We start from the raw sequence: 26,956 nt of genomic DNA on the forward strand, positions 1-26,956 counted from the left end.
ACCATTTTAACCTCAAATCAACTTAAATTGTCTGAGAGATCTGAAAACACAAAACCAAACATGAACAAATTTTACCCTCCATCTTGCACAACACCCATAAAGACGACAGATCTTAAAGCACAACTTTTATTCCAGTACTACAGCAGAACATTGCGCAGTCATAAAAGCGTCTAAAGATTAAAAAGATGCTAAAAACAGTATTGCAGCAAACAGTTTCCAAAGTAACCAATACAGTACAGAGATAAAAACACTCCCTTTGAAAAAAATTACACATTTAAAACAATGCAAATGTATTAAGATTTCATGTAGACAACTCCCAACGGCCTACTCAAAGAACCTGCAGCAGAACCAGGTTTCAGGAAGCTGCGAATCACATCAACGATCAACAAGACACTTGGGGACGACGTCAGTTTGGCAGAACATGGCGACCGTTTTATTCTCCTTCCTCCAATTCCTTCTTTAAACTGTGGAGAGAGGTCAGAGACATTGGTTACACCTTTCTAGATTTCCCAAAAGCCACCGAGTGAGTGACAACAGTGAGAGGTCGACATACACACCAACTATAACTCTTAAGCACCGTTCACCCCGCCAGCAACACGCAGCGACATGATCCCATTCATTTCAATGGAGCGCTGGCGACACGAGCGACAGTGACCGTTGGCGACAGAATGTGGGCGTGTCAAGCGACAAAAGTTGAGAAATTTCAACTTTATGCAAATGAGAAGTGATTTTCGCGAGTGATAACCAATAGGAAAGAAGACATTCAGTGGAGCTCACGTCACAGTCTCGAGTGCAGGCAAGACAGAAGAGTTTGAGGGAGATTTCACTGTTTTATATGATTTGACTGTGACCACATACATTGATATAATAAAATGACGAATGGAAAAGAAACTGTCGACAGTCTCAGTGAGTTTAATTCATATACATTTATAGTTCAAGTGTTGTAATTTTATGATGCAAGTTTAGCAATGCTGCAGATCATTTTAACTTAGTTTCCCTGCATTGTGTTGACTATTAGGGACAAGAAAATTGATTATTTGTCAAATTCGAATGACGTTTTAGTAATTTATGACAGAATGAGTGAGTTTAATTTGTTGACTGGTCGATCGTTAATCTAGTAAATGATTTAATCCGCTGAACACTGCTGTGGTAATATAAAAACACTCTCCCAACAGCATACTGTTTCTTTTGAGCCTAATTCCTAGTCAAATCAAAATGATATAGTTGTATGCCACTTCTGATGGTGTTTTGTATAGATATATGGCCAGACGTGCAGTCTACCAATAACATTAGAGCGACAGCACTACGAACGCCCACAAGCATTGTTTACATTGTTAAAGATAGTGGTGCACCAAAGAAATATTTGGATGAAATACAGTCTAAACCATTTTTGAGAGCCGAAATCATTGACTGAAACGGTGATGTATAACAGGCACTTTTCTGATGGGGATTTTTGATGTGTCAGTAGCCACGTTTCCATTACATATTTGCGCAAAACTTTTGCCATTTTTTCTAAATGTCGACCAAAAATGATTGCGATATCACGGCGTTTCCATTAACCGATGTTATGCGACTAAAACCTAATTTTTTCCTCTCGCGATAAGTCTACCCAAAAATCATGGAGACGGGTGTTGGTGGGTTTATGTACACCCCAGCCACCGCACTGGCCATTATTATTATTAATCGCAGGAGACGTATGTGTGTTTTCCAAGCATTAATGGCAAGGAAAGACCCTTACACGTGGAGCGGCTGGTGTTTGACCCTCATTTCTTCTTCAAGGTCTTGATTGTGGCATTTCTTTGAGGTTTAGAATCCAGTATTCCTCTAATTCTTTTGTCTTTTATGAATTTAATAAAGAACTCGGGTCTCGTATTCTGTCCAAACACACCGCGTCATCTACGTCAGGTGACCTATAAATGCGCAAAAACTGTTTTCATTGCAGTTTTGCGATACATTTCCTTTTTCGAACTGCCTGAAAAACCACCTCTTGCAGCGTAAAAACTTTTTTGTGATTAATGGGAGTTTATGCGAAATTGACGTGTTTCCATTGGGCGTATCTTCAATTCGCAATTTGCGCAATTTGAAGGGTAATGGAAACGCACAACGTGGATGAGCTACAACAGGTAAATATCAGCTGTGTAGATGCTAGCGCTGGGTTCAGTTCTTGTTAAATCAATCTTCGTTTTGATGAAGAGATCTATTAGTCAATGCTGTTTTGTGTTGATGCGTTAACAAAACTTCACTAAACATTATTTGTAGCACGTCTCCCATTCAATAAAATCAATGAGCTTTGTTGCTTTTGATATAAAAATTCTGGAGCTTTCAAATGCAAAATTTTAATCTTGAAATTCAAACAAATCTGGTCCTGTCACTTTAATGTGTCGTGACAGAGCAGCGCGACAGAACAGAATCATCTCTTCCTCTTTACTACTAGTTACAGCCCAAAAACATGAACATCAGAAGGAATGTTGGAAGATACAGTACAGCTTACAGTCTCATGTCTAATTTAAATCGCTCAGGGTTTTAACCGCAGGAAGACGTCATAAAACAGCTTGTAAACAGGCTCATGTAATTTTACATTTACCTCAGAAAAGCCAATTTAACTTATGCATTTTATAAAGTGTTGGCTATTAAATAAACCATTGGTTTTGGGCTACATTAAAACGGTCACTATGGTTATGGTAAAAAAAAAAATTCAGTGCATCAGTTGCAGTGTTTTATGGAAGCTTGTTTCCACCACAGAATAAAACATTTTAATAGATAATTCTGACTTTATTTCTCAGAATTGGGAGTTTATATCTCAAACTCACAATTGCGAGTTATAAAAGTCGAATTCTAAAGGCCCGTACACACCGGGACGAATATCGGCTTGCGTTATTCGGCAGCGTTTTTCAACGCGTTTTTTGTGTTCACACCCAAGCGATTTTCGCTGACGGTGAGCCGAGTGAACATGCAAATTCATTCCCTGACATTAGATGGCGCTTAATGTTAAACAGAAATAGTCCTATTTTTGTAGTCGCTGTGGCGTTTGTCATATAGATCTTTATGTTCAGACACCAACGAGACCAGCAGCTCTACATTCATCTTGCCTCGCATCTTCCTTGTCTTATTTCTTCCCGGCAGTGTAGACGCTACTTGGCGTATATCTTCTTCGCCGTTACGTATGTGTGCTCAGCAAGACCGTTTTGTGTTTGAGCGCCCCCAAGTTGTGTTTTACTGTAACATCAGAAGCCCCAGACTCGTGAGCAAAAGCGCCAATCTCATTGGTCGGATAGTTTTTGACGCGGCGCGTCAAACCCAAAACACGAACCCGAGGCGTTTTTAAAAAAAATGACGCTTTTACGCGTGGCGTTTTTCGCGTCGGTGTGCACACTCACATTGGCGCCCTTTGTTTAGTCACGAGGCGTTAAACGTCGGCGAATATCGCGCGCAAAATTCGTCCCGGTGTGAACAGGCCTTAAGGAAAAACTAACAAAAAAAAATTGTGAGCTTCTCACAATTCTGACTTTATATCTCACAAATCTGAGATAAAAAGTCATAATTGTGCTATGTAAACTCGCAATTGAGAGATGAAAAGTCACAATTACCCTTTTTATTCTTATTTTTTTTAGGCGGAAACAATCTTCCATAGTGTTTATACATAATAGAGTTACAATAAAGTTAACAGTAATAGCTACTAAAAACCATTACCTTTTGAGATAAGAGTGCGCATTGTCATAGCCATGGTACTTGGCCAGGTACACGAGCACACCGGTGGCACAGCGCCCCTCTCTGGCCCGGCAGAAACTGCAGTTACAGATGCCCCTGCACGGGGGGCAATGCCACTCCTGGAAGAGAAGCACCACACCTCAGCAATATACTCTCATCGCTCAGAATCAATCAGAACACAAGCCAGTGCTAATGATGTGAGGATATGCAGAAAGACTAACCGGGTTGAGGAGGGCGTCATGGACCTCTTCTCCATAGCGGTTCCTGAGACAAGGCCCGCAGAACTGCCCGCGGACACCCACACACTCGGGGTTGCGGCAGTTGGTCTTGGTGTCAGTGGTTTTCTGGCGACACTGATGGCAGGTTGAACCCTGATGAACAAAAGCACAGTCACACACTGTTCTAGCACGCTTCAAACAAGCGGGGAAACGGACACGGAAAGCGTGAGATTCTGAAGGAGACTCACTGTGGCACGGTTGTAAGTCTTCTCTCGGACGTTGACACAGATGTTGTCCAGTTCAGCCTGAGTGATTTCGTCCACAGCCCTCACGACATGAGGAATCGTCAGAGTGCTGTTATAACTGCGCCGCCGTGGTTCTTTCTACTCAAACACACACACACACACATATTCAATACAGAGGCACCTTACTTGAATGTAACAAGACATGCAACTGATTTGCCCATGGCAATAATTGGCCATTTTGAGACTGAATGTACAGTACCGTTCAAAAGATGATTTTGGGGTCAGTAAGACTTTTCTTTAAACATTTAAAGGGGTAGTTCACCTAAACTGAACATTTTAGCTGAAACCGTGGTCACTGTTGATTTATTTAATGCAAGTCAACGGCTACCGTCACTTCGGAAGTGGAAAAAGAAAGAAATTCAGAACAAAATTAATATCCGTGGCGATACATTGAGGTCTTATGAAGCGAACCGATCGGTCTGTGTAAGACACTGAACATTATTTCCTGCAACGGTCCAGTCTGGAGCATTCGTCGCATTATGACGTATGCGCAAGAGCTCAAACGTTGAGAATCTGTGAAAGTCAATCTTCTTGATTGAGATCACGGTAGCGAACACAATCTTCATTTTTTACAGAGGTTGCAGCAGCCAGGGAAAGGACCAGTACTATTTTGATGAACAAATCAAGACACCGGTCCTCCCTCTGATGTAAACAAACACAGCGTCGGCTCGCGTGCGAGTTTGCCCTGTGCATACGTCATCATGTGACAGTAAGCTGGTGCTCCAGACTCCCGTGAACACACTCGGGACCGTACGCAGAGGCTCTGGAATACAGGTATAAATGCTAGAAATAATGTTCAGTTTCTTGCACGGACTGATCGGTTCGCTTCACAAGACCTCAGGCATCATGGGTATTCATTTAGCCTGTACTTGTTCTTTTGACTCTGAAAGTGACGGTAGCCGTTGACTTGAATCAGGAAGGACCACGGTTTCAGCTAAAAATCTTTATATTTGGGATGGCCTGAGGGCGAGTAAATAAACAACTACCGTATTTTCCGCACTATAAGGCGCACTTAAAAGCCTTTAATTTTCTCAAAAAACGACAGTGCGCCTTATAATCCGGAGCGCCTTATATATGGATGGTGAACACACGTTCACCAAGACGGGGAGACAGCGCCGGCCGACTTACGCCACTATCTGCCAATGGATCGTGGATGCCTGGGCTGATATATCAGTCTCAACTGTGATCCGAGCTTTCACGAAGGCAGGAATAATCTCTTTATTCAGCCGGCTCACATACCCGTATTTACTTCCTGTTTTCGGCCGAAGTCCACAGTAGTCGATTGTCGAGTTCGCGTGCGATCAAACCTCCTCCGTGTGTTGAGCTGATATTCTCAGAGCACCACACAGCACCGTCATCGGCTGACAGTCTGAGTCTCCGCTGTTTCTTAGTTACCAATGATCGCGCGCGCGCACTCGACAATCGCCTACTGTGGACTTCGGCCGAAAACAGGAAGTAAATACGGGTATGTGAGCTGGCTGAATAAACATCATTTTTATTCATATCTTTCACATTTACTGCAGTCAGATTCACCGTGTTCACTCACATGGCTGTGCACTTGTAATGACACATTAAGGTTGTTAAGAGGCTAAAAGCAGGTTTAAAACTTGTCCCGTTTAAGTCAACAGGGTGCAGATTTTAAAAAGAGGATAACACGGTGTAGGCAACACCGGTTTTTGTCGTTGTTATCTGTACTGACAGCACTCCAAATTTACAAAAAAATGAGCTCAATGTTAAAATTGACCGGAGTTTTCCTTTAACGTTTGAACAACGTTACCATGGGAGTGAAAGGAGTTGTCAGAACGCTTAATAAAGTTTGACTTTATCTGACTGTTTTGTTGACATTCCCTTTAGCACATCTAGTGGATGCATAACGCAAACCCAGTCAAACGTTTGACTGCAGTATCTCATGCGCCTTATAATCCGGTGCGCCCTATATATGAAACATGTTCTGAAATAGGTAATTCATTGAAGGTGCGCCTTATAATCCGGTGCGCCGCATAGTGCGGAAAATACGGTAATGCTCTTTTTTGGGTGAACTAACCCTTTAATATTTATTCAACAAGTACACATTAAATTGATCAAAAGTGACAGTAAAAAAACCAAAACAAATGCTTTTTCTCACAAAGTGTGTGCGCGCGCGCTTCAAACAGGAAAAAAAAAAGTTTTGGCATTTAGTTAACGCTAAGAAACTCACCTCTTCCTCATCATCGTCGTCGTCGTAAGCTCTGTTTTTGCGAACCAGGCTGTATTTGTCGTCGGGATCGTCCTGTGGAGCGGGGGAGGGGGGTCCGCCAGCCAGCGAGCGGGAGCGTGTGAGAGGACGGGACGACCGCTCCGGGTTTCTCCGCCGAGAGGCGCTGGGGTCAAAAGAACGACGGGGAACTCGACGAGGCTGTGCACGGAGAAAATAAATAAAGGTAAAACAAAATACATCTAGAGTATTTATTTTTATTATATAATCATTAGTATTATTAGCATCAATACGTTTATTTTCTTTAACGCCATTCCAGTTTCTATCGCTATGTTCATGGCGAGAGTCAGCGATAGTTATTCAAAAATTATTTTTTTCTAAAAACCTTAAGACCAAGTCTGGATTTATTTGGATGAAAACCTTTTCAAAAGCATCAGAATAAAACAATATTCTCAAAGGGGTAGAAGTATTACAGTCCAGCTAAATATGTTTAATGGATTCCAACAAGAGGAACACTTTGGTGAACTTTCTCCTGACGGTAAAAAATAATGTGTGTCTTGAGTGTCCCATCCGGCATCGTGTGTAAATGACTTAATCCCAGCGATCATTTGAATGGAATTTATGTTTTCCCCAAACATCAAGATTTATTTCATGTAGTTTGTTAAGCACTGATCTCATTCCAGTTGCCATTTATATTTGGTGTATGCATTTAGTGTTGGTCTCAGATCTGTGAAAGGTATTGAGCATTTAACTGGTTCTGTAGGATAATGCTTCTTTGGCCAATTAGCTATTAACAGTAATACTTGTAGCATTATTAATACAAATGTTACTGTTTTCATCTTCACTATTAGTATTAGAAGTAACACGTATTATCAATTTTATTAGCACCTTAAAATCTTACCGTATTGCCCTGTGAGAAAGCAGCCTTCCCAGGAAACAGTCCAGGAACCTTATCCAGCTCTGCCATTAGTTTAGCAAGCTACAAGGGGGAGGGGAAGAATTAAATAAATAAAATTCACAATTGTGTTAAAACTGGATTCACACTCTAATCAGAATTGCATTTAAACTTCAAGCACATTAATAGGCTATCTAGGGCTGGGTGGTATGGCTACATGCGGTGCAACCATTTCATGAATGGAAAGTTATGGAAAATATGGAAAAGAAGTTGACTTGCTCACCATAGCTTTATTTTCTTTGATGTTCAGCGCTCTCTTCATCATGAAGTTGTCGCTCTCAGGGTCAGACTCGGGGTCTTTGGCTTCAGGTTTGGGTTTGGACTCGGGGGTCACTGGCTTTGATGGACTGGCCCGTTTGTTCGGGAACTTCATGGCTACTCGGAGTGTGAATGATTTGCGAGTTTTCCTGGGAGGCGAACAGGTTTCAGAGTCTGAGTCCATTTTCTGAAAGGAAATACATCAGAAATTATTAATTAAACATATGCCTCCTGTCAAAAGCCATTACGAAGCAGCCACATAAGAGTTTTCTGTCATTACAAACCATTTCGGTCATGCCATCGTTCAGGTCATTCTCAAAACCACTGCACGCATCCTCTTCCTCGGTCACAGGTAGAACGTTAAACACTTTCTCAATCTGACTAGAGCTTCTCGTCAGTCTCATTGGTCTCTTCTAGAAGAAAGAACGAACAAACACACTTATCATGGGTCCAACATAATCAGCTGGTCGCTGAAAGTCAATTTTCGTTAAAGAATGTTTAAGTTAGTGTCATACCGAGTTCCCAAAACCATCAGATCCAAAACTGTCACAGCTGTCGTCCGAGGAGGAGGTTTCCATCGGGACCACAGCAGTGCTCCTGTAACTGCGCAGGTTCATTCTGGTGGAGGGCGGAGGAGACGCCTGCAGCCTCTGGACAGGGTTCATAATCACAACATTAATGAAGAATAAGAGCAAATAACAGGTCAGACTGGTTTTTAGTAGAGATCAAAGTATCAGATGTGCTGCTTACGTCCATTTGCTATTATAATACTGCAAGTATGGCTTTAAAATGTGTAAATAAGAAATAGAAATAGTGTGGAGTAAAAGTGAAGCCAGCTCTGTTCAAACGTCATCGGTGTCTGGAGGGCGTGAACATTGCGACTAACTTTTTTTTTTTTTTTTTATGCTTTATTGTCAACAACAGGTAGCATGTACAGTGTCATATCACATATAACAAACAAATAATTCACATGCCTCAAGAAGAAAATAATAATAAAAAAAAAAAAAAAAAGATGAGGTACATAAGCATCAGTTTACAAATAGATATACATTATACATTTAACAATTCCACAGGGTATTCCAATGCAATTTAAATACAGATAATATACTTTACAGATCAGCACCATTCATTATATTTTATATTTTTATATTATGTGAAAATGTTAAAGGAGGCGCATATATTAATCACTTTAATTGCTTTACTATTTTTAGATTTTGACTTCATGTCAACATATATTTTAATCTCTTTCCCAAGCACCATAAAAAGAGGTTTGCCTTTTGTAAACTTGCATTTGTGAATGTGAAATTTACATAGAAATAAAATAAAATTTATAATAAAACCAACATCCTTTAAAGAGCGATCCTTGATATAATAGCCCAAAATCACATGTTTGTACGATAATTTAAATGTTTTTAAAATATTATCAGCAATGAAAATCTCCACATTATTCCAAAAATACTGGGTATATTGGCAAGACCAAAACAAATGAGAGATTGTTTCAGAGGAGCATTCACAGAAAGAACATTTTAAATCAATATTAATTTTTAAATTTTTGTAGGAATACCTTTGTAGGATACACTCTATGAATTAATGTATATGAGATTTCCTTAACCTTATTTGTAAGGAGGAATTTTTGAGGTAATGACCAAACTTGAGTCCAATTTACATTACTAAAGAAACTGTTCCAGTAGAAAATAACATAAGGCGTAGAAATAAAAGAAATTCTAGGCCACCCACATGAGAAAAGATAAACCGAGGAATTATATTCCAAATAGATGAAGAGTTTTGAAGGTATTGTCTTATCCAATTTATTTTAAAATTACTGTTTAGAGAACTAAAATCAATAAAATTCAACCCGCCTTTGTCATATGAATTCAGTATTACTGATTTTTTTATATAATGAATTGTGTTTTTCCACAGGAATTTTGTCAATATACCGTCAATTAGTTTACATGTGTGTTTGTCAACAGAGATCGATTGAGCGGCATATGACTAACTTGTTTTAACTCTAACTGCATTTCTTTTTATGCTAAATTTTTTTTTTTTTTTTTTTTGCAAGGACGATCAAAAAGGTTAAGGTAAACCGTTGCAGAAGCTTTCAACTTAAGTAGTTAATGAAACAAAGTATTTTTATTTATTTTTTAAAATAATTTTACTACTAAGATGTTTTCCTGAACTTAGGGAGACCCCTGCCCCCAAGTTAAACACAAGTTTAAAACAGCAAACAACACTTAGCCTACAAAAACAACCATGCTCTCGAATATACGTCCCAAACAAACAAAGATATAACATGAACAATCGCTCTAACTGAGAACGTTACTTTAACACTTCTATAGCGCGGAAAACTACACAAGCCACAATCCTTCCTCCTTTCATTCACAACACATACTTTCAGGTCAATAGAAAAGAAAATCTGCTTTATTTAACTGTACCTTGGAGCGCATTGTTGCAGTTCGGTGTGTAAGTTTATAGTGTGCAGGAGTCTTCCGTGAGCGCGTGTCTCTGTCCTGTCGCGCGGTGTTTAGTCTGGAGGTTTGGCGGGTAAATGTTGAAGAGGCGCGAGTCTCTGCCGCGCGACTCCAGAGTCCTGGAAGGTGTGTAAAACTATTAATAAACTAACCCAATCGAAAAGCTTGAAGATTCAAGAACTGTACTATCCATTTAATTATGAGTTCAGTATTAACTTGATGATACAATTGAATTAGAAGTCTGGGGTTATTAAAATGAAGGTGAATAGAATTATGTCTATTTGGAATTCCACGCGCTTACAGGATCTTTTTAGCTGTGGCGCCAAACCTCAGAGCTCATTTGCATAAGGACACATAAATCGCGCGAAATGCAGACTAAATAAAACAAACAAACAAAGTGCTGGTTCAAATGTTATATTTTATTAATATCTTAACTTTTGAAATTCCACCAATATAATAATAAATAAATCTGTAATATCATTTAAATGAAATAATCCTCCATAATAAAATATCACAATTTAATATATAACCACATTTAATATATAACCAGACATTATCAAACATAGAAAATGTCCTCAGTTATTATGATCATCATTGAAGTATTCAGCATAGTTCCAATACAAAATAAAATCACAAGAGAGGCAAATTCAAGTTGAAGCCTTAAGGGAATATCAACTTTTAAAAAAAGCTAAGAAAATGGGCCTTTTTCAGGAACAGCATAATAATTCATGACATTTAAGATCAGTATATCCATTTCATGGTGAACTTTTGCCCTCAATCAATGTCAATTTCAAAAGATTATTTTATTTACAATACACTATCCCACGCTTTCACAGACTAAATGCATGTTTGAGCTGTTTCAATTAAAGGCAACTTGCACTGACGTATCTTAAAATATGTCAGTGGCATTGTTGTGTCTCAAGATGCACACAAGTAATGTTTTTTTCTAAGGCATGCTTATAAAAGCTACTTAAATGCCCTATTTGAACTAAGGCATAATCCTGGTTTAATCTAAGCCCTGTATGTGCACAACTAGATTTAAGTGCTTTCTTTGGTTAAAACCAGGTCCCCGTTCAGCCCATACTGTGAATCAAACCTGATTCATTATCCCTTCTACCAGAATAAACACTCAACTTCGTCCACGCCCCCCTCCCCTGCCTCCTCTCCGTGGCCGGTTTCTGGCCTGCCTTCCTTCCTGATGTTTATGTTCCTGTTTATTAGACTTCTTTCTTTCTACTTTAATCCAATCATCATCACCGGCCCCGGCCTCTTCAGACGCCCCTTTCTGCTTCACCACTTCAGTGACGATTGACATCCCCGGTATTGGCCGCTGGTGGTTGGATGGAGTTGCGTAAGAGCTGTTTCGTGGCCGCCCGGCCTGTTGGAAACCTCTGGATCCTCTCTGTGTCATCTGATTAAACCTCCTGGCTTCTCCGTCTCCTCGTCCTCCTCCAGTGATCTTAAGCGTGTGGTCGTAGTAGGTTTTTCTGTTGTAGTTGTGTTTAGCTCCGGCGCTAGGGGGGCGCTCTCGCTCGGAGGCGCTCTCAGACGTCGTGCTGGACGGGCTGCTGCCCTTCGACCCCAGGTGGATGTTGGAGAGTTTGACAGAAAGAGTGGGAGAGGAACTCCGCGAGTCGGTCCATGGCGTGCGAGGGCTGCGATTGGGCGACTTCCTCAACGCAGCGGCGTACGATGATTGGTTGGTGATGACCGACAGGAACTGAGGTAGGGTCATCTTGACTGTGGACTCCTGGGTAGCTTGTTCTCTCATCTGCTTCATTCTCAGGCTGTAAATCCATCTGGGATCAACACCTGATTGAGAAACACAAAAACAATCATTCCAATTTTTTATAATTATACAAAGCAGTTACACAATAAGGGCTTAAAGGATTAGTGTGGGGTTTGCATTTTTTGCTACCAAATAAAATCGTAAAAATCCAAATAAAACTAAAATAGTTAAATAAATAAAACTTGGGCAGGTTAAAATGCAGGATTTTTCCAAAATGAAGCATTTACTTGGATGACACGAGTTAGTTACTTGAAGAAAATTTTACTGTAAAAATTACCGATTTTACTGTAAATTCGGTACCACGGTTGAATGGCTGAACGTGACAAGTCAACAATTTGTGTAAACGGTTATTATTTACTTGAATTAATCTTGGAATTACACTGAAGTAGTTCAAAAGACAATCCAATATAATACATTTTAATATGACAGCAAACATGCTCTCTATGAATCAGTGAATAAGCATTACCTGAGTTGGACCTGCTTCTGTTGTAACCTTCCCTGAGGCTCGCGGCCGTCTCGATGAGCAGCTCTACTGGTTTGATCACATCTCTCCCGCTGTCGGGACTCCACCGCAGTGTGTGCACATGTCTCGTGCACTTCGGAGATCTCACGTTACCCTGTCAGGAAACAAGGCACGAGTCGAAAACAGTCTCATGCCCCCTTATAACCACATCTGTAAATTCTGCATTCAAATAACTACAAGACATACTGAATATTTATAAGCTATTTAGCAAGTTGCACATAAGGAGTTTCTTGAAACAAGTTTTAATATTTATGTAGCTAAACTTTGACAGACATCGCATTATGGAAGCTTGTTTCCGCCACAGAATGAAAAATAAAAAAGGTAATTGCGACTTTTTATCTCACAATTCTGTCTTTTTTTTCTCACAACTGCAAGTTTACATCTCGCAATTCTGACTTTATTTCTCAGAATTGCGAGATATAAAGTCAGAATTGCGTGACATAAAATCGCAATTGCGTGATATAAAGTCAGAATTGCGAGATATAAAGTCAGAATTGATTGATATAAAGTCGCAATTGCGTGTTATAAAGTCAGAATTGCGTGAAATAAAGTCGCAATTGCGTGTTATAAAGTCAGAATTGCGTGAAATAAAGTCGCAATTGCGTGTTATAAAGTCAGAATTGCGAGATATAAAGTCAGAATTGATTGATATAAAGTCGCAATTGCGTGTTATAAAGTCAGAATTGCGTGAAATAAAGTCGCAATTGCGTGTTATAAAGTCAGAATTGCGTGAAATAAAGTCGCAATTGCGTGTTATAAAGTCAGAATTGCGAGATATAAAGTCAGAATTGATTGATACAAAGTCGCAATTGCGTGTTATAAAGTCAGAATTGCGAGATATAAAGTCAGAAATGCATGATATAAAGTCGAAATTGCGTGTTGTGAAGTCAGAATTGTGAGAAATAAACTATTCTGAGAGGAAAAAAGTTAGTCTTTTATTTTTCCTTAGAATTGGCCTGATAACACGCAATTGCGAGTTTATATCTCACAATTCTGAGAAAAGATGTCAGAATTAGCAATTATGTGTTATAAAGTCAGAATTGCGAGATGTAAACTCGCAATTGTGAGAAAAAAAGTCAGAATTGTGAGATAAAAAGTCAAAATTCTGTCTTTTTTTCTCTCGCAATTTCGACTTTATTTCTCAGAATTGCGACTTTATATCTCGCAATTGTGACTTTAATTTTTCACAATTCTGACTTCATATCTCGCAATTGTGAGATAAAAAGTCGCATTTATTATTATTTTTTTTTAAATTCAGTTGCGGAAACAAGCTTCCATACATCAGTTATCAACGTGAATGTTACAGATAATTTATATGTTAAAGTCCACATCAAATTAAAATCGGCCATTTACTTTCTTAGTATGCATTGCTACCTTTGTGGAAAAAGAAGAGCATTTAATTATATTGCATGTGCACTTGTTAAAAGTATATTTTTTAACAACTGTATTTACTTATTGTACAAAAAATCCATGACTATATACAGTGGTGTGAATAAGTTATTACCCCCATGCTAAAGTTGCCTAAAAAGAGGAATAAAAAATCATCTTTTGGAAATTGATCTTAATGCCTTAACTAGAAAAATGAGGAAAAATCCAACCTTTGGATTGTGAAGAATTAAACACATTCAACAGTCATTTTCAAGAAAATTCCAGAGAGGGGACCAAATACGCCAGAAATCATTAGACCTCCGGCGTAAGTCACAAGTTAGCTTTTCTAAGGGAAGGAAAATAGCAATTTGATTCATCCACATATTAACAGAAGGGACATGAGGAGTGGACCACAACAGGAGTATACACTTCCTCGCTAAGTAGGTACAAAGATATAGAACACATTCTAGATCATGGTTGAGGTGCATTCAGCTTTATAGTTCAGGAGATAGATACTCGGAAATAGAGCAAAAGATTTACCAATAATCCTCTGAACAATTTTATGTATTTCTTTCCAGTACACCTTAATCATGTCACAGCTCCAAAACGTATGCATCACTGTGCCAATATTAGACTTACACTTGAAACACAATTGGGAGACATTAGGGAAAATCTTATGGAGACGAGCCGGTGTTAAATAAGTCCTGCAAATGAACTTAAAGTTTTGCTCATGATTCAATATAGAGGCTCCTCTAAAAAAGACACCGGAGCAGACCGATAGCCACGCCTCATCACTGAAATTTGTTTCAAAGTCTTTTTCCCATATCAGTTTCAGAGGGTCAAAGGAGGAAGGCCCGACATTAGATAATATAGTATAAAAAGCAGAAATCTTCCTTTTGAGGGAAATAGAAGAATGCAATTGTTTTTCTATATCAGAAAGATCAAAGCGTATTCTATTGTCCTTTAAAAGTGATTCCAGAAAATGTCGTAGTTGCAAGAATTTGTAGAAATCATTATTGTGTAAGTTAAATTGCTGTTTTAACAACTGAAATGATTTTAGATTGCCCTTGTCAAATAACTGGTCCAGCTCCAAAATTCCCCTTAGTCTCCATGATCGAAGACCAATGTTCTGAATAGCAGGGGGTAGGTCAGGGTTGAATGAAATAGGAGATTTTAAAGATAAAATATGTGGAATATTCAGATACTTCAAAACGTCTTTCCAAGCCAGGAGAGTGTTTGATACCGTATAAATATTGGACACTGATTCTATTTTATGTACACTGTAAATAAATGGTTAAGTGCATAACAAGTTTGGGAAACATCTCGAAGACTCAATTCCTACCCAACCTGAATCCAATCTATTAAGAAACCAATTTATCATATTTTTTATCTGAGCAGACCAAAAATATAACTGGAAGTTAGGGAGTGAGACCCCTCCCAGTTCCCTGGGTTTCAGTAAAGTAGAAAATTTGAGTCTAGGCTTTTTTTTATTCCAGATGAATTTTGATATGATAGAATTTAACTTTTTAAAGAAAGCAACAGTCAAATAGCAGGGCAAACTTTGAAATAGAAAGTTCAGTCTGGGAAGAATGTTCATCCTTATTACATTAATCTTGCCCAGAAATGAAATGGGGAGATTTGACCAGTCGGACAAGTCCTGGCTAATTTGGGTAATTAATGGGGTGTAATTAGCTTTGAATAAATCACACAAATCAGGTTTAACATTTATTCCCAGATATTGAAAAGATTTTTATTTTTAAAGGCCAGTTATTTCATGGATCCAGGATAATATGCATCCTGATAAAGTTCCCTTGGCCTTTGGAATTAAAATATCCCACATCATCACATTCCCTTCACCATACCTAGAGATGGGCATGGTGTTATTTCAGTTAGCCTAATAGCTGGTTTGATTTGCATTGAAAGATGATCTTATGGAAAGTACCCCATGCCAATCTCTAGGTATGGTGAAGGGAATGTGATGATGTGGGTCTATTTTAATTCCAAAGGCCAAGGGAACTTTATCAGGATGCATATTATCCTGGATCCATGAAATAACTAGCCTTTAAAAATAAAAATCTGCCTGACTCTATGGGAATTTAACATAGGGGGGGCCTGACTTATGCACCCTGTATTTTAAGGAAGAACATTTATTTATTTATGATACATTATTCATACACAAAGAAAATTGGTGTCCTTAAAGGTTGGATTTTTCCTCATTTTTCTAATTAAGGCATTAAGATCAATTTCCAAAAGATGATTTTTTATTCCTCTTTTTAGGCAACTTTAGCATGGGGGTAATAACTTATTCACACCACTGTAATGTCAAAGTCTTGCATTTAAGCACATTTTAAATTCAATAGTTTCAATGATAATGTCATGCTTTAAAGAAGTGCACTTATTGTTGACTAACATACTAAAGCACATGTAAAGTACTTGATTATAATTTTAACTGTAGTGTTATTCAATATTACAATTAATGTTAATATATTTTAAATGCACTAAATTACAACTTTATCATTACAAATGTGTAATTAAAGACATGTATTTATGATTTATTATGAATTACTATAACACATTTTTGTATTTAATTGCAGTAATAAGTAATAATTATTTCTGTAATAAGTACTCTTTTAGGTAAGCTAAAGTAAACAGTACTTATTTTTTACAATGCTATTATTGTGCACATTATTCCAAAGTAAAATAATGTTGGTCTTTGGAATCTTTCACTAAAACTTGCTAGAATATGCAGTCTGAAAAACACCACATTACAAAACATATATATATATATATATATATATATACACATACAGAGTAATTATGGACTTACAATGTACTTATACTCAGCAGGTTCTTCTTAGGTAAGTACACTAAGGTAAACTACATTTAGGTTTAGGTGTTTAGGTCAGTTTTAGGGTTGAGTTCAGGGTTAGTGCCTTGTAAAGGACTGTAAAATAAAGTTCTAGTCTCTTGGCTGGTACTTACCTCATAGTTTACTATGCAGTCTACAGATTGAGTGCCAGATATTCCGACTATCCATTTATCCATGACAAACGGAGGCTGCAGAGTAATTTAGATTTTAAAGCACATCACAACAGAGGCTGAAAGGCATCATCACATGCATCAGATCTTCACTCTAATCATGACACATTTAAGACTTGTGTTGGTGGAGTAAACATAGTTGTGAGGTAGAATTATCTCAGGTTTATGACCTCAGAAAGACCTCATCTCCTGGATTCCTCAAAACGCAGTGGGAATCTAATGGAGACATCATTTACAGTGATATATGGCATTTCGCACCTTGGTCATCTTTAATACATCTACATCTGGTCTGTTAGCATTAAAGGTTACGTCTTTGATGTATGTTATCGCCACCTCATCCCCATCAAGCTCCATGTACATTTTCCATTTGCAGTCCTGCAGAGGTCAGAAAGACAGAGCGACACACAGATGAGAAAACTGTGTGTAGGATGAGGTTAAAGTGAAGGTAAATGTGGGCATAGATATAATGCATGTTTTTAACAAACAGAAATGTAGACCCGTATGATTTTAGCTGATTGAGGGTGATATAACAACAGCACAACCTAGAGGACAACAATGGGAATTAAGAACACACACTACCTGCACACTTCAATCTCACTACATTTTCAAAATTTCTCTCAGCTCAAAATGATAAATCTAATCGCTTAGAAAAGTCATATTTTAATTTCGTCTCATTCTGAAGGAATTTTCAGTGGTTCTTTCCAATAAAAAACATGTGGGTGGTTGCCAGGGCGTTGCTAAGGTAAGTGTTTTTGGTGCAATACTTTGTGGATTCTAATGTGTTTTGGCTACTCTCGGGTCATCTATGATATTCTGCGGCTGGTTGCATAAACTGCTAAGACGAATCTTAAAAGTTAGCCATCTATTTTTGTTCTTCAGAATGGTCCTAACTTTTTATAGTCAGTCACATAAAAGGGTAGTTCGGTCTAATAAGAAAAGTAAGATGACTAATTCCTAGTGTCAAATTAGTTCTTAAGACACAGTTTTAACATAGTGGCAACGTTTATGTAACTGGCCTCTGGTCTCTAGATATGACCTGGCTCCCTTCATTGTAAGTCTATATGATTTCTCTTGCTAAATTAAAGGGATAGTTCACCCGAAAATGAAAATTCTGTCATTAATTTCTCACCCTCATGTTGTTCCAAACCTGTAAGACTTTAATTCATTTTGGGAACACAAATGAAGATAGTTTTAAAGAAATCTGAGAGATTTCCGTCCCTCCATTGACAGCTACGCAACTACCACTTTGACGCTTCAAAAAGTTCATAAAGAGATCGTAAAACTAATCCATATGAATTAAACGGTTTAGTCAAAAATGTTTGAAGAGGCTCGATCGCTTTATATGATGAATTTAGGCTTTTATTCACATATAAACATTGATCAGCGAAAATAAACAGAAGCTCAACCGAACTTGCTTGACGTTTGAGAAAAACCTCTTGCAGAAGCTTAAACGTGCTGCGTAACACGAGAATGAACCTCATTGGTTCTTGCTGAAGCTCAAACGTGCTGCGTAACACGAGAATGAACCTCATTGGTTCTTGCTGAAGCTCAAACGTGCTGCGTAACACGAGAATGAACCTCATTGGTTCTTGCTGAAGCTCAAACGTGCTGCGTAACACGAGAATGAACCTCATTGGTTCTTGCTGAAGCTCAAACGTGCTGCGTAACACGAGAATGAACCTCATTGGTTCTTGCTGAAGCTCAAACGTGATGCGTTACACAAGAATGAACCTCATTGGTTCTTGCTGAAGCTCAAACGTGATGCGTAACACGAGAATGAACCTCATTGGTTCTTGCTGAAGCTCAAACGTGATGCGTAACACAAGAATGAACCTCATTGGTTCTTGCTGAAGCTCAAACGTGATGCGTAACACGAGAATGAACCTCATTGGTTCTTGCAGAAGCTCAAACATGATGCGTAACACGAGAATGAACCTCATTGGTTCTTGCAGAAGCTCAAACATGATGCGTAACACGAGAATGAACCTCATTGAAGATGAACGAAAGACTTGCAGGTTAATGACATGAGGGAGGGCAGGTTAATGACATGAGGGAGGGTAGATGATGACAGAACATTTTTGGGTGAACTATCCCTTTAAGAGATACTGTATTTGCAACTCTAGATGTACAAAGGTATTTTCATCCGTCATAACTCCTGGAGAGAAATAGCACAGACACTGAACACAGGATCCTTAGAAAGTCGAACATTTAGTTTTATCAAATTTAAGGTCATAAAGTCTCAAATATCTTAATTGTTATTAGAAAAGTCTTAATTATAATTTCAAGAGGTCTTAAATTTGGGGATGGAAAATTTGATAGCATTTCACAATATGGCTTTATGTCATAATTCAACTTTTAAAGGCCATGATTTAATCAAATAAATGTAGGCACTGCATGTTTCAACGTGTCATATTTTTACACAGATTACGCACAGTGTTGTAGTGTTAACCGCTGGATCAATAAGAAGCTAATGTGCTAATTTTTAGAATAATAAGGTATCTAGAATAGTATATTTTAAATGAATATATTTTAATGAATACAATCATTTGTTATTTTGACTCGTCCCCTATCTTAAAAAATGGTTTAAAGGCTGAAATGTGTTTTATAATGTATGGTATAGGATGTTGCCATTAACAATGACATTTTCAATACGGTTTTAATTGTATTTGTGCAGATATTGTGTTTAAAATAATTTAATTTGATTTTAAAAAGCCTGCAGATATCCTATAAACAAGGATGAAACTTTCTAGTGTGCACGTGTCCACCGTCTTGACTTTTGACGTTTCAATAGGACAGCTGATGAATGCCTATAAAATACGGATAAAGCCAAGCCTGAGAATGAATCACTGAATGTCAACGGGAGAGTATTCATTCACACACACACACACACACATACACGCGTGTTTCTGAGACAGAATGATGTGACGACTGAAGCTACGAGAGATCAGAGGGCAGAGAAGCGAACGTGTTCGTTTCTCAGGCATAACAAGAGCGGGACACCTTAACATCCATTCTCTTTCACATTAGCAATGGAGATGAGACCCCTCACCGAGAGCCCACGCGAGACACGGCTGAGCCGAGGTAATGATCCGTCAGATCCGCAGAGGTCAAAGGGAACGGCTTAAAACATGTGGCCGTTCACACTGCACACACTTACACGCCGTTTGATAGAGCGTCCTCATGCAAGTTTTGTCTTTTGTATACATTTGTCCCTCAAATATTCTGTTGTTCTGTCATAGTAGTTTTTTATTACAAAAATAAATGTGCTTAAACAGAATGCAAATTGGTAAATGTTGTGGAGTCATTCATTCCTACAAATATAAACGAATATATTTGTGGTAGTGGATCTTAATTTCAGCCGTATATATTATTTTTAATCTCAAAAAAGGCAAAACAAATAAGAATATTCAAAACCACAGTGCATAGGAAAACATAAGTGCTTTGCAAAAACAAAAGACAGCAATCTGATTGGTTAAAACTGTTCTATTTACACTTGAACACATAAATGTCTCTATTAATATAAATTTGTGCTATATGAAAATTGACGTCAACAAAAGCAACAAATATGCGCTGCATTTTATTTATGACAAGCTAAATTTCAAGACCAAAGACAGCAATGAGAGAGAGAGCAGCATCAGCACCAGCAAAATCCAAACATTTAGTCCTGGTCCGCTTAGCGTTCACATTGGCATTTTAACACCGAACCTACCAAACCTAAAGGCATAGGGATATATTCACAAACTGATTGGTCTGCTTTTATGACGTATATATTTCGTTAAATGCGCACGCTGTATGTGCGTAGCCTACATATGATGCTATTTTGACCAGCTGAGAACTCGTGAAGAGCTTATAAACTGATTAAAGGAGTCAAAACAGCGTCAGGAATCCCTCCGTCACACACACAACTGAAGATCTGCTGTGAGGAGACGCGGTTCTCCCGCCTGTACTGAACTCTGATGGGCAACATCGCGACTATGATGAGAAAAACAGGTGTGCTTGAGCATTCGGTCCTTTTTAGGGTCGCATCTTGTGACATCATGTCCTGTTTTTAGTTCATTTAACGTTACATGTCTTTGGTCCGTGTTGCGTTCATATTTCATGCAAACCGCACCAGAGTTCATTTGGAAGCGGAGTGAGATCCATCTTTTCCTTTAATCAGTTTATAAGCTCTTGGTCCGCTTGTTTGGTGTCACCAGCTCCGGGGAGGGCGTCGAGGAGAGTTGAAGTCAGGTCAACTTTATGGTAATGAGCTATGACGCGGTTCGGCTATAACCAATGGGGATGTAGAAGTCCTCCGCTATAACCAATGGGCATGTAGAAGTTCTCTGCTATAACCAATCGGGATGTACATTGTAGAAGTCCACCGCTATAACCAATGGGGATGTAGAAGTCCTCCGCTATAACCAATGGGGATGTAGAAGTTCTCTGCTATAACCAATCGGGATGTACATTGTAGAAGTCCACCGCTATAACCAATGGGGATGTAGAAGTCCTCCGCTATAACCAATGGGGATGTAGAAGTCCTCCGCTATTACCAATGGGGATGTAGAAGTCCTCTGCTATAACCAATGGGGATGTAGAAGTCCTCCGCTATAACCAATGGGGATGTAGAAGTCCTCCGCTATAACCAATCGGGAGGTAGAAGTCCTCTGCTATAAACAAGGGGGAGGTAGAAGTCCTCCGCTATAACCAATGGGGATGTAGAAGTCCTCTGCTATAGCCAATGGGGATGTAGAAGTCCTCCGCTATAACCAATGGGGATGTAGAAGTCCTCCGCTATAACCAATGGGGATGTAGAAGTCCTCCGCTATAACCAATGGGGATGTAGAAGTCCTCCGCTATAAACAATGGGGATGTAGAAGTCCTCCGCTATAACCAATGGGGATGTAGAAGTCCTCCGCTATAACCAATGGGGATGTAGAAGTCCTCCGCTATGACCAATGGGGATGTAGAAGTCCTCCGCTATAACCAATGGGGATGTAGAAGTCCTCTGCTATAACCAACGGGGATGTAGAAGTCCTCCGCTATAACCAATGGGGATCTAGAAGTCCTCCACTATAACCAATGGGGATGTAGAAGTCCTCCGCTATAACCAATGGGGATGTAGAAGTCCTCCGCTATAACCAATCGGGATCTAGAAGTCCTCCGCTATAACCAATGGGGATGTAGAAGTCCTCCGCTATAACCAATCGGGATCTAGAAGTCCTCCGCTATAACCAATGGGGATGTTGAAGTCATCCGCTATAACCAATCGGGATCTAGAAGTCCTCCGCTATAACCAATGGGGATGTAGAAGTCCTCCGCTATAACCAATGGGGATGTAGAAGTCCTCCGCTATAACCAATCGGGACGTAGAAGTCCTCCGCTATAGCCAATGGGGATGTAGAAGTCCTCCGCTATAACCAATCGGGATCTAGAAGTCCTCCGCTATAACAAATGGGGATGTAGAAGTCCTCCGCTATAACCAATGGGGATGTAGAAGTCCTCCGCTATAACCAATCGGGACGTAGAAGTCCTCCGCTATAACCAATCGGGACGTAGAAGTCCTCCGCTATAGCCAATGGGGATCTAAAAGTCCTCCGCTATAACCAATGGGGATGTAGAAGTCCTCCGCTATAACCAATGGGGATGTAGAAGTCCTCCGCTATAACCAATCGGGACGTAGAAGTCCTCCGCTATCGCCAATGGGGATGTAGAAGTCCTCCGCTATAACCAATCGGGATCTAGAAGTCCTCCGCTATAACCAATGGGGATGTAGAAGTCCTCCGCTATAACCAATTGGGATGTAGAAGTCCTCCGCTATAACCAATGGGGATGTAGAAGTCCTCCGCTATAACCAATCGGGACGTAGAAGTCCTCCGCTATAGCCAATGGGGATGTAGAAGTCCTCCGCTATAACCAATCGGGATCTAGAAGTCCTCCGCTATAACCAATGGGGATGTAGAAGTCCTCCTCTATAACCAATGGGGATGTAGAAGTCCTCCGCTATAACCAATCGGGACGTAGAAGTCCTCCGCTATAACCAATCGGGACGTAGAAGTCCTCCGCTATGGCCAATGGGGATGTAGAAGTCCTCCGCTATAGCCAATGGGGATGTAGAAGTCCTCCGCTATAACCAATGGGGATGTAGAAGTCCTCCGCTATAGCCAATGGGGATGTAGAAGTCCTCCGCTATAACCAATGGGGATGTAGAAGTCCTCCGCTATAGCCAATGGGGATGTAGAAGTCCTCCGCTATAACCAATGGGGATGTAGAAATCCTCCGCTATAGCCAATGTGGATGTAGAAGTCCTCCGCTATAGCCAATGGGGATGTAGAAGTCCTCCGCTATAACCAATGGGGATGTAGAAGTCCTCCGCTATAGCCAATGGGGATGTAGAAGTCCTCCGCTATAACCAATGGGGATGTAGAAATCCTCCGCTATAGCCAATGGGGATGTAGAAGTCCTCCGCTATAACCAATCGGGACGTAGAAGTCCTCCGCTATAACCAATCGGGACGTAGAAGTCCTCCGCTATGGCCAATGGGGATGTAGAAGTCCTCCGCTATAGCCAATGGGGATGTAGAAGTCCTCCGCTATAACCAATGGGGATGTAGAAGTCCTCCGCTATAGCCAATGGGGATGTAGAAGTCCTCCGCTATAGCCAATGGGGATGTAGAAGTCCTCCGCTATAACCAATGGGGATGTAGAAGTCCTCTGCTTGAGAGGAGCCCAGAGAACGCAGTCCTGTGAACTTTGGTTCTGACAACATCAGATCCCAAGCAAAATGGAGGACAGGTTGATCATGTGAATTTGATAAGAAGGCGCGCAACACTATTTATAGGCAACATTTTCGCGCTAGAACGCTTTGTTTTTCAGCGGGAATGCAATTAATTTCCTCAAAACAACACAGATTTTACCAATTCGCCTTTGGCTAAGCCACACCCTAGAATGTAGATTGACCAATCACAGCGCAGCCAAGAACGAGCTCCCACAGAGGTCCGACACTTTTTCACAGCGCTCCATTGACTTTAACACAGGGGTCTCATATTTTTGGTCTCGGCAGGCTATTACCGTCGTAGCTTTATCAAAAATATGGTTAAACGTTGTGCCTGGGGGAATTTGTAACACAGATACGCGTTTCCCAGAGAGGTTGGAGGGGGGTGTGCGTTTTTTTCCCTTCCCAAACCGAAGTCAAATCCTGACAAGTGTCGTCTAGCACACGCTGCTAATAAATACAACGTTATACTCGCGTAGTCCATTTGCTTTGTAATAACGATTATAGAAGTGAATAGAGACCTACCCAGCTTTGCATGAACAGTAGGGGTGGAACGGTACATGTATTCGTATTGAACCGAAACGGTACGGGCGTCACGGTTCGGTGCACGAATTTGCACGCAGAATACACGGTACAAATAAAAAAAAAACCCTCTTAAATAGCAATAAATTTCGCTCTATTCGCTTTTGGTGTGACTGTTAACGCAGCAATGAACAGGCTGCGATCAAGATTGCAATGCAGGAGTGTGTGTGTCTGTGTGCGCGCGAGAGAGAGAGAGAGAGAGAGAGAGAGAGGCGCGATGAACAGTGTGTGTGTGTGTGCGAGAGAGAGAGAGGCGCGATCGAACAGTGTGTGTGTGTGTGCGCGCGCGTGCGAGAGAGAGAGAGGCGCGGGCGCGAATCGCGCGATGAACAGTGTGTGTGTGTGTGTGTGTGTGTGTGTGTGTGTGTGTGTGCGCGCGCGAGAGAGAGAGAGACGCGGGCGCGAATCGCGCGATGAACAGTGTGTGTGTGTGTGTGTGCGCGCGCGTGCGAGAGAGAGAGAGAGGCGCGGGCGCGAATCGCGCGATGAACAGTGTGTGTGTGTGTGTGTGTGTGAGAGAGAGAGGCACGGGCGATCGAACAGTGGAAACGTAAAAACATACTCCGTCATTTTTTTCATACAGGACATCATTAAAACTGCAAATTGTTTACTTATATTTGTGTACACTGGCAATAAAACACAACATTGTGCTTTTGTCACACTCTAAACTCTTGTCAAACTGTAACCTACAACTGTTAACAAAAGTTTTTATGGTAGTATTATTTTATACGGAAATCAATTATTTATAATTCAGATGAGAATAAAGTTAGTTAATTAAAATGAAGGAAAACAAATATCTTGATCTGAAATAGCAAATTAATTTTAAATTCATTCAGGTACAATTACCAAACATATCTCAAGGTCTTTTCGTCTTTTTAATAATTTAATTAATAAACTAATTATATAAAACTACTGTCAGTGCACTACAAATAAACTGGTTCTATGCCTTTATTAATAAAACTTATTTAAAAAAATACAAGGTTTAAGACATTTATAAAAATGCCTTCTGCATTTTTGCTTTGCTTTTCACTCCATTGTACCGAAATCGTACTGAACCGTGATGTCTGAACCGAGGTATGAACCGAACCGTGACTTCTGTGTACCGTTCCACCCCTAATGAACAGTGTTGGTCCTTGATATTGTTAATCCCAGCCTCCGTCTCCATTAGTAGGATATGCGGTGGGTCATTTTTTGACTGTGACCAGTATGCTTTTGCCTCTATTTGGATGCCTTGTTGTTCCTTGCGTTTCACCTGTATGTCGTGAATATAGCCTTCGAACACATATTGCAGCCGCTTTTGCCTACTTCTATCGGACACTTTATTTGCTGCTTTATAAAAGTTTGATAAAATTTCAGCAGGAAGAGCTGTCACAGCATAAGCCATGTTTATACCAGAGCCCAGATGAAGTTTGTTTGTCGGACGTAGCAACAGTAACTAAGGGGGGCGGGGCTTAGCCAGGGGCGAATTGCATTAAGGCTACACTTCAACACAGACTCCACAGAGAGACAGCCGGCCAAAAGGAAACCCCGTTAACTCCATCCTAACCAATCATCTTTCAGTCTGATCATTTCAACGCTTCATTATTGGCAAGTGGAGACACATGCTATATATAACCCTGTTACACAAGCAGGAACAGGCAACCGTGAGCGCGTGCCAGCTTGTTTTTTTTTTGGACGGGTCTTAAAGGCGTCCAGTAACAAGTCGACCGAGTGCTGACCAAGCGTTTGCCAAACGTTATCCCTGCCTAATAGCAGCAGCAGAAACAATGCGCGGTAATGACGGCCAGCGTGGTAAGCGTCTAATGACACCTCATACATAATTCAGCACCTTTCCGGCGACTAAGCCCTGATATCCTCATTAACAGAAACACTCTGTGCTGTCAGATGGGCAAAGCACAATCGTAGGGTCTCATTTAGGCTTTGAGAAGTGCAGCTGGTACCACGACACCGCCAGGAAAGAGAGAGAGAGAGAGAGAGAGAGAGAGAGAGAGAGAGAGCGAGAGAGAAAGAGAGAGAGAGGGAGAGAGAGAGAAAGAGAGAGAGAGAGAGAGAGACGAGTGAAAAAAGGCAGAAAAAAAAAAAAAAACTCGAGCGAAGCGGGTTTGTTTTATTTAGTGCAAAAAAAAAACCTTGCAGTTTGTAAAAACAAGGCTGACACGGAGGCTGACACCAGGCAGGGGAAAATAATTAGCTCTCATTTTCTCAGACTCCTGTTTCCTTCTTCCCGCTGAGCTTCCTCCCAACCAAACCACCACATGTCAGGAGAAATAGGAGGCAATTAGCGGCCCCGCTTCAGCCCCGCCGCACGCGTTGAAAGGGGACTATTTATGATGGGACAATGAACAGCTGAAAGATTAAATAACATTTGCCTTTTAAAAAGAAAATGACTTCTGGCTAAATTTTTGATTAAATTCAAACGGAAAGTGAAGACGCAGTCGCTCTCCTGTGTCAGGAGCCCAAACAAAGGCTCGCCGGCGAGAGGGGGTGGATGGATGCTACGCCTGGCTTTACACCAGAAATCATTCATCTCTTGCGGCCTCTTTTAAGTGAACGAAAAAGAGGAACCAAAACAAGAGGCTTGGGAACGGCAAATGCGTTTAGCGCGACAGTGGTCAGTCTTCGGAGGAGGGCGATAACAGGCATTTTTTTACTTGAGGAAGACAACTTCAAATCAAGGAGCGCCGCAATTGTGTGACAAAAAGTCTCAGTTATGACAAGACATCACATCGGCAACAAAAGCTCCCTGTCAACACAGGAAATGATGCACAGACGGTGATGCGAAAATAATGACAG

At 40.2% G+C, this 26,956-nt stretch overlaps 2 protein-coding genes across 7 annotated transcripts in view; both read right to left on the reverse strand.

Moving 5' to 3' along the window:
• Positions 1 to 414: 414 nt before the first annotated feature.
• On the reverse strand, positions 415 to 10,142 carry cdca7a (cell division cycle associated 7a). 2 transcript variants are annotated; one of them, XM_056243484.1, is made up of 10 exons: positions 10,071 to 10,142; positions 8,154 to 8,288; positions 7,923 to 8,048; positions 7,604 to 7,825; positions 7,327 to 7,404; positions 6,429 to 6,626; positions 4,175 to 4,309; positions 3,930 to 4,079; positions 3,691 to 3,827; positions 415 to 464 (listed from the first exon to the last, which is right to left on the reverse strand). In XM_056243484.1, exons 1-10 carry the CDS (start codon positions 10,080 to 10,082, stop codon positions 434 to 436), a joined length of 1,224 nt encoding a protein of 407 aa, XP_056099459.1. In that variant the 5' UTR covers positions 10,083 to 10,142; the 3' UTR covers positions 415 to 433. The 2 variants fall into 2 exon arrangements, with proteins under 2 accessions (XP_056099459.1, XP_056099458.1); XM_056243483.1 differs by having other exon boundaries at positions 7,923 to 8,051.
• Positions 10,143 to 10,731: 589 nt separating this feature from the next.
• Positions 10,732 to 26,956, reverse strand: part of map3k20a (mitogen-activated protein kinase kinase kinase 20a) — a 55,866-nt gene continuing 39,641 nt past the window's right edge. For all 5 annotated transcript variants that reach the window (XM_056243485.1, XM_056243486.1, XM_056243487.1 and 2 more), the window contains 4 exons: positions 17,084 to 17,200; positions 16,769 to 16,843; positions 12,362 to 12,512; positions 10,732 to 11,918 (listed from right to left, as the gene is read on the reverse strand). In XM_056243485.1, coding sequence (XP_056099460.1) covers positions 11,236 to 11,918; positions 12,362 to 12,512; positions 16,769 to 16,843; positions 17,084 to 17,200 — 1,026 coding nt within the window. In that variant the 3' untranslated portion in view covers positions 10,732 to 11,235. The remainder of the gene's footprint in view (positions 11,919 to 12,361; positions 12,513 to 16,768; positions 16,844 to 17,083; positions 17,201 to 26,956) is intronic.

Source organism: Rhinichthys klamathensis, unplaced genomic scaffold (assembly GCF_029890125.1).
Source record: "Rhinichthys klamathensis goyatoka isolate OS25496 unplaced genomic scaffold, OSU_Roscu_1.1 h1tg000800l_1, whole genome shotgun sequence".
In the NCBI taxonomy this organism is placed as follows: Eukaryota; Metazoa; Chordata; class Actinopteri; order Cypriniformes; family Leuciscidae; genus Rhinichthys; species Rhinichthys klamathensis.

Coding starts and splice junctions, on each gene's coding strand:
- cdca7a (XM_056243483.1), bottom strand. Junction 7,405..7,603: donor TCAAAGAAAATAAAGCTATG/GTGAGCAAGTCA, acceptor TCCCCCTTGTAG/CTTGCTAAACTAATGGCAGA. Junction 465..3,690: donor GCGCACTCTTATCTCAAAAG/GTAATGGTTTTT, acceptor CTCTCTCCACAG/TTTAAAGAAGGAATTGGAGG.